General features: G+C 39.9%; 2 protein-coding genes across 2 annotated transcripts; one reads left to right on the forward strand and one right to left on the reverse strand.

Annotated features, from left to right (window-relative positions):
• Nucleotides 1-756: 756 nt before the first annotated feature.
• Nucleotides 757-1,707, reverse strand: LOC128133356 (elongator complex protein 4-like). The gene is made up of 5 exons (XM_052770750.1): nucleotides 1,575-1,707; nucleotides 1,254-1,480; nucleotides 1,044-1,151; nucleotides 905-999; nucleotides 757-808 (listed from the first exon to the last, which is right to left on the reverse strand). Exons 1-5 carry the CDS (start codon nucleotides 1,705-1,707, stop codon nucleotides 757-759), a joined length of 615 nt encoding a protein of 204 aa, XP_052626710.1.
• A 2,504-nt stretch (nucleotides 1,708-4,211) lies between these two features.
• On the forward strand, nucleotides 4,212-5,993 carry LOC111906273 (uncharacterized). The gene has a single exon (XM_023902035.1). It carries the CDS (start codon nucleotides 4,212-4,214, stop codon nucleotides 5,991-5,993), a length of 1,782 nt encoding a protein of 593 aa, XP_023757803.1.
• Nucleotides 5,994-7,609: the final 1,616 nt, after the last annotated feature.

Below are 7,609 nucleotides of genomic sequence, written 5' to 3' on the forward strand. Positions count from 1 at the left end.
CTTATGTTGTAACAGAGTTGGAAAGTCAATAAATCTTGCCAAGGTATAAAAAAATATTAAAAATTGAATCTTGGCATACAAAAAACAAAAAAATAATATGTGAAATGTTGTGTGCATAATCTGGTAAATATATATATCATCAAGGATATTAATTATTATTTATTAAAATCAAATAAATCATTTTAAAAGCAAAAAGTAGGCTACTTACCACATTTTCTGGAAGAGATGTTGTAACAGACTTTCCAATATCTGATGCAGCCATAAGTTCATCAGGAGGAGGCTTTTCATTAAAGACATCCCTACCCTTGGTTGCATCATCAGGTTCCTCTGGTTCTCTTCGGCTATTTTTATTTTTATAACATATGAACAATCATAAATATATGATTTTACTTTTACACAAAATAAATATATATATATATATATATATATATATATATATATATATATACCTGAACAAATAGATTCTGTGTTGCATAGCTTGTGAGGCCTTTAATTGATCCCTGCGTACAAGTAAATGTACATGTCTTGCATATTTAGTCAAATATATTGCTTCCTCAGTTCCTGTATCACCTCCTCCAACAACAGCAAGAACTTCACCCTTAAAAATTGGTGAAGCTCCATCACAGATTGCACAGGCACTAATTCCCCTACTCCAAAACTCATCTTCACGAGGTAATTTAAGCGTTTTGGCAGTCGCCCCTGTAGCTCCATCACAGATTGCACCGCCTATTTGATATCCCTCGAACACTACAGGCTTCAAAATGATTGGATAGCAATTCTTCCTATACTTGTGATATTTCCATCATACCTGATTAGAATTATGAAAATTAGGTGTAAGAGTCAATGAAGAAGACCACTTTTAAGTTTAATAAGATCAATCCACTACTAATAATAACATCAGTACTTTGGAAATTGAGATATGAACTTTGAACAACTATCTCGGAATCCATCAAGATTTGAACAATCTAAAAGGCTAAAACACTCCACACGGTTTCCCATCTGCATCACATTATCACAACACAAAAGATGTTTACTTTTTATACTAAAAATCCCCACAATGGATAAAAAGATACAAAATTACCTCGCTCCTCGTTATGTTGCTTATTTTCCCCAAGGTACTTCTTATATTGCCAAGCAATCCGCAAATCCTTCTACAAGCTCATAAAAAGGCAGAATTTACATTAATACAGTTGTAGTTGTAAAGAGAAAGATGCATGTTCCTAAGGGCAAAATAGGAAAAAGTAAAGTAGTACCTGTTCTGCATCAGTGTTACGAGATTTGTCATCTTTGGGGACTAAAGTAATTGGCAAGGTTCCAAGAAAGGCTCTAGGGTTTTTGATTGGGCTTGCATAAAGAACAGGTTGGTTGTGTACTAGTCCCTGAGACATGAAAGTCCTTAACAAAAGCATATGATGAGGTGCTTCAGTGTCTTCCATGATCATTACCAGACTTCCTAAATGGAATCCCCCACCTAAAATCTCTAGATATTACAGAAACAATTCATCCATTAGGAAATTGTTGTCATACTTGTTCTGATGCTTTAATAAAATATAAAAAGGGGGTATTGGGATTACTATCAAGATCCGGTATGCCTGATGAAAGAAAGATTGTTCCATTTGGTCCATACTTGAGACCAGGGACAGAAGAGGTAGGTGCAGCTGGAAAGTTCTTTGAGAAACTGCTTGTCCGGACTTTGCCAGTAGCCATAAATATCGAACAGTTTTTTAATCCTCCTGAGAAATAAGAACAAACAGATCAAACAGGTAAACAACATATATAATGATTTTGGAGTAAATGATTTTATTAATAATCATATATAATGTTTGTAGAATACTTGAACAGCATCATTTTTGGAAGGAAACTACCAAAGCAGATATGCAATCTATTCCACAACGCTCATTAGTGTACACTAGAAGTTCTCCAAACAGGATTTGAAGATAAATTAATTTAGAACTCTCTGAACCATAGTCCGCGTGAACTCCATGGAAATCAGCGTCTTCGTGATTCCGAAGGAACGAGACAAGATCGATTCTAGCTTTGCCCAAAAACCCTAGCTTCCGTGGCCCTGTGAGCATTCATTGACAAACGAGACCCTAACCCTTTGATCATGGTGACCAGAAACCCTTCAATTTCAATTGGAACTGAAACCCAAGTTCCAGAAATAGTTGATTTTGTTGCCCTGTGAATGTAAAGTGTTCAATTTCTTGTGAGAAATGAAGCAATAAGGATCGATCTATGGAGGATGTGGGTCGTAATTTGAAGGATGAAAAAAACCCTAATTTGAGGATGTGGGTCGATTTCCGGTATGTAAAGCCGACGGGGTGCTTATAAAAAGCTTTGAGAAGCAACTGAGCCAGTGTTCTTATCAAAAGCTTTGAGAAGCCTCATAAGTCGTAACAACGATAGGTGCATTCTTCATGTTTCTTTCTCTTTTCGTCTCTGCCTCAGAGGGAGACTAGGGCTTGAAATTTCTTGATCTTCAGAGAGACATTAGAGCAGAGATCCGATGAGACGATTAACAAGTAAGGTCAGGAGTAGGGGAGAAGCGGATTGGAGAGGAGGGAGAGGAGAGAATCGATTGTGAAGATGAAAGATAGAAAAAAGGTAGAAAAGAACAAGGCAGGTTTTCAAAATTTTGGGGATTTCATTTCCCCCTATCTACTAAACGAACGCGCGTTCATTAAAATTATCAAGCGACACTCACAGACGACGTGCGCTTAAGATACGGTGCCCTCCGTGTTTTTATTTTTTTTCTTATAACACTAAATTAAGGGCACGCAATAATGCGTGACCTAAATCCTTAAATTTTTTGAAGAGATGACACTTTTTTAATGTCGATCTCTTTTGCGTAACATAGATCAATGAGCGTCGTGGTTTGCGCGTCGTAAAAGGCTGTTTTTCTAGTAGTGTGTCTGGTACTTCACTATTTTTGATTTATTTTGCAGGCATTATAGAGCATGGAACGTGGATCTTGGATGCATGGATGCTTGGATGCTTGGAGCGTAGAGCTTTGGAACATGAAGAGAAGATGAACAGGTCATTCCATGGCAGAAAACATAAAGATGGAGTCAACAGTGAAGACTTTTTGGAATTTTAGCAAAAAGCATGGGTCATGCCAAAAACACATGGTCAAGACAAATGGTCATGCCAAAAACACATGGGCAAAAGGCATGGCCATACCAAAAACGCATGGCCTTATGGCAAGTCACATGAACTTTAATAAAAGAGGAGGAGACGTCATTTTGAAGGAAAGAACGGTTTTGGGAGCAGTTTCTGGCGATCTAGGGCAATTTTGGGAGAATTCTTGGAGCTTTTGAGAAGACTTAATCATTGCAAACATTTGGATTTCATTTTTGTAAGGATTACACATTCCAATTCCATCTTTATTCTTGTTTGATTTGTTCTTAGCCATGTGTGGCTAAGAAACCCTAGTTTCTAGTTCTTGTTCAAAACATGTTGATTGCTTGACTTGAAGCATATGATTTGATGTTTGATTTGTGATTCTATTCTAGTGATTATGTTTTTGTTTAAACTAGAATCCTTGAATTTGATTTGTGTTTGATTGGCCACTCTCATGAATTAAATTTTTGTGCAGTTAATTAACTTTTAGGGCACCTAATCGTTCTATTAAGTTAATAATTGGTAACAAGCAATAAGTTTTCTTATTGTAAAACATATATCACATGTTTTCACACTTCCGCGTGTATGAGAAGAAATGAACATCGTTGGGAAGCTTGTACAAAACTTAATGCAGTTTTTCAATACAATCTAAGAGAGTGTTTAGGTTGAATTAGTAAAGCTAGGTCTAGTCAAAGAGCGTGTTTTGGTTAGATAATTTGGCAAGCGAGAGGTGTTAGAGCGTGTTAATATCTTTCAGTACCAACTTAGAATAGCAATCATGAATTACATCAAGTCATAATCAAGTTGAACAGCAACATTGAGAACTAGAACTGGAAGCACTTTTACAATTTGCTTACAAATCTGTTTTATTTTGTGCATGTTTTTAAAGTAGATTGTTATTTTCATTATTTGACTTTTGCAAACAAAACCCCCATTTGTGACCAAAGTACCTTGTGCAAAAAGGTATAGACTTTTGTCCCGTGTCTCTGTGGTTCGACCCTGCTTGCCTTGTACTACTTTTCAGCGCATTAAAGCAGTGTATTTGGAGTCTATTGTACCCCTTCATTTGTTGGGTTTGACACCCCTAACACATGGCGATCTTCAAAAGGGGCCTCAAACCAAACATCAGAAAGGAACTGCGGATGTGGACTCCCGAACAGTTGGGCCGCGCTATGGACCTAGCCCAACAGATTGAAGAAAAAAATCAACCCAACAGTAACAGCGGGTTTGGGACAACTGGACCCAGAAGCTCCACTACCTTGTCTTCAAGAGGTAACATCGTTACTTCTTATTCCCCTAACACTTCCACTACCGTTAAAAACCCTAGTGCGTGGAAACGCAACTTAGGTGAAATACGACCATTAACGGAAGCTCAAATCAACGAGAAACGAGCCAAGGGTCTATGCTACAAGTGTGATGAAAAGTGGAACAAAAGCCACAAGTGCAAGTCTCAAATCAACGTTATCTTGGTGGAAGAGGAAGACCCCCACCTGGAACATGATCCTTCACCTGACGAAGGGCTAGACCAGGAAGCTCGACTGGAGTCAACGGAGGTGAACAATACGGTGGAAGTCTCTCTTAATTCGATAGTCGGATTAACTTCGCCCAAAACCATGAAGCTAACAGGAAGGGTTTGGGATAAACCCGGAATTACTCTCATCGACCCGGGGGCAACTCATAATTTTATAGCCTCAAGGGTAGTGGAAGAATTGGGAATTGCAATCACGGATACTAAACCATACGGAGTTAGGATGGGTACAGGAGATAGCGAAGCGGGAAGAGGGGTATGCAAGGGAATACTGTTGCAGCTCCAGGAAGTTGATATTGTTGAAGAGTTCCTTCCTTTAAGACTTGGAAGCGCGGATGTCATCTTAGGGATGAAGTGGCTAGAAATGTTGGGTACCACCCAAACCAACTGGAAGGAGCAGACTATCGAATTCGAAGTGGGGGGTCAAATGGTGAGATTGAAGGGGGAAGCTGCTTTGGGAAAATCTCGTGTCACTCTAAGAACACTGGAAAGGGAACTCAAGAGAGAAGGAGCAGGGATGGTGGTGGAATTTTGTAACACCGAGACCGAGATGCATAGTGAGGTACCTCTTTTATTAACTCAAATCCTCCATAAATTCAAATGTATTTTTCAAGAACCCAAGGAGCTACCGCCTAGGCGTCATCTTGAACACCAGATAGTCCTAAAAGACGGCACCCCACCGGTTAGTGTTCGTCCCTACCGGTATCCCCACTACCAAAAAGACAAGATTGAGCGTTTGATTCAAGAAATGTTGACTACGGGGGTTATTCAAGTCAGTAACAGCCCCTATTCGAGTCCGGTGATTTTGGTCAAAAAGAAGGACGGGTCTTGGCGGTTCTGCGTGGACTACCGGGCATTAAATCGGGCAACCGTTCCCGATAAATTCCCCATTCTGGTGATTAACGAGTTATTAGACGAACTACATGGGTCTGTTATTTTCAGCAAATTGGATCTCCGATCTGGATACCATCATATTCGGGTTCGGACACAGGACATACCCAAGACCGTTTTCCGCACACATGATGGGGATTACGAATTCAAAGTAATGTCTTTCAGGCTTACAAATGCCCCGGCGACCTTCCAGTCCTTAATGAATGATATATTTCACCCGTATCTGAGAAAATTCATTTTGGTTTTCTTTGATGACATCCTCATCTACAGCCCCAGTGAAGATCTTCATCAAAACCACCTCAATTTGGCCTTCGAGGTATTACAAAAAAATCAATTGTTCCTCAACCAAAAGAAATGCACATTTGGGCAACGAAAAGTCTCATACTTGGGCCATGAGATATCCGCCCAGGGAGTGGCTGCTGAAGCTTCCAAGGTTCAGGCGATGCTGGACTAGCCCACTCCGAGAAACATACGGGAATTGAGGGGATTTCTCGGACTCACGGGTTACTACCGCAAATTTGTTAAGGGATACGCGGAAATCGCCACTCCCTTAACGGACCAACTTAGAAAGGACTGTTATTGCTGGAACGAGGCGGCTACCAAGGCATTCCAACAACTCAAGACAGCTATGACCACCGTGCTCGTATTAGCTATGCATGACTTCAAGAAACTGTTCATTGTGGAAACGGATGCCTCAGGGTATGGGCTAGGTGCGGTGTTGATGCAGGAAAACAGACCAATCGCTTACTATAGTAGCACATTGGGAATCAAAGCTCGGAGTAAGTCAATCTATGAAAAGGAGTTGATGGCTATCGTAAAAGCAGTGCTCAAATGGAGGCCTTATTTGATGGGGAGGAGGTTCTTGGTGCGAACCGACCAGCTAAGTTTAAAATACATCTTGGAGCAGCGGGTTATCGGAAGCGATTATCAGAAATGGGTGACAAAGTTGATGGGATTCACATTTGACATCCAATGCCGCCGGGGGGCTAGCAATAGAGTGATAAATGCTCTATCACGCAAGAGTCCAATTACTACTTGCAACACCATGACAGTGGGAGTGTGGCAATTCTGGGACAAGATCAAGGAAGAAATAACACAAGACAAAATGATTTCCCAGGTGAAGAAGGAGGTTTTGGAAGACCCAAACAGACACAAAGGGTTCTTTCTCTTTCAAGAGAACCTGTTATACAAAAACAGGCTAGTGATCCCAACCAAGTCCGCCCTCATCCCACTTGTAATCAAGGAATTTCACGATTCACCCATAGGTGGGCACTCGGGGGAGAAGAAAACGTACGAACGAGTTTCGAAGGATGTATTCTGGAAGGGTATGCGAGCTTCCATCCTGGAGTATGTCAAAAATTGTGAGGTTTGTCAAAGACACAAAAACCTCACAACCTCACCCGCTGGGCTACTCCAGCCAATTCCCTTACCGGCGCAAACATGGGACGAAGTAACAATGGATTTCATAGAAGGACTACCAAGATCCGATGGTTGGGATACAATTTGGGTGGTGGTGGATAGGTTGAGCAAATATGCTCACTTCATCCCTGTAACATCCCCAATTTCACGGCCAGAAAAGACCGATTTGTTTATGCTTTGTTTTATAAAATCAGAGTAAATCCTTTTGATTAAAAGAGTTGTGGAATTTGTTCCCAAAACAAAATATGATAAAATTTATCAAAACGTTTCTCAAAGAGAATGTATTTTTATTAAATAATAAAACCTCGGGATGTCATGTTCGATACAGACCAAAAGCATAAACAATATAAAATAGACCTTACAACAGTTATTTGTAACTACTGATCTATAATCCAAAATCTCTCATCAAGTCCACCAATTTATACTCTTGTGTCATTACCTGTAATGCAAAGAAAACTGAGTGGGTCAGGCTTGGGAGCATGATGAGCATATAGGGTTTTCATCCCACAATAATACATTTATTATATTCAATTATCAAACAATCAACCCAAATACTCATTCCCATTATCTCCTTGATTTCTTAAGGATTTACCCTAAGAATCAACTATCCTCTATCCATTTATTCCTAAGGATTGACCTAAGGAATTGACA

Source organism: Lactuca sativa, chromosome 4, assembly GCF_002870075.4.
Source record: "Lactuca sativa cultivar Salinas chromosome 4, Lsat_Salinas_v11, whole genome shotgun sequence".
In the NCBI taxonomy this organism is placed as follows: domain Eukaryota; kingdom Viridiplantae; phylum Streptophyta; class Magnoliopsida; order Asterales; family Asteraceae; genus Lactuca; species Lactuca sativa.

Coding starts and splice junctions, on each gene's coding strand:
- LOC128133356 (XM_052770750.1), bottom strand. CDS start 1,707: ATGGCTACTGGCAAAGTCCGGACAAGCAGTTTCTCAAAGAACTTTCCA. Junction 1,000..1,043: donor ATCCATTGTGGGGATTTTTA/GTATAAAAAGTA, acceptor AATGTGATGCAG/ATGGGAAACCGTGTGGAGTG. Junction 809..904: donor TTCATATCTCAATTTCCAAA/GTACTGATGTTA, acceptor AATTCTAATCAG/GTATGATGGAAATATCACAA.
- LOC111906273 (XM_023902035.1), top strand. CDS start 4,212: ATGGCGATCTTCAAAAGGGGCCTCAAACCAAACATCAGAAAGGAACTG.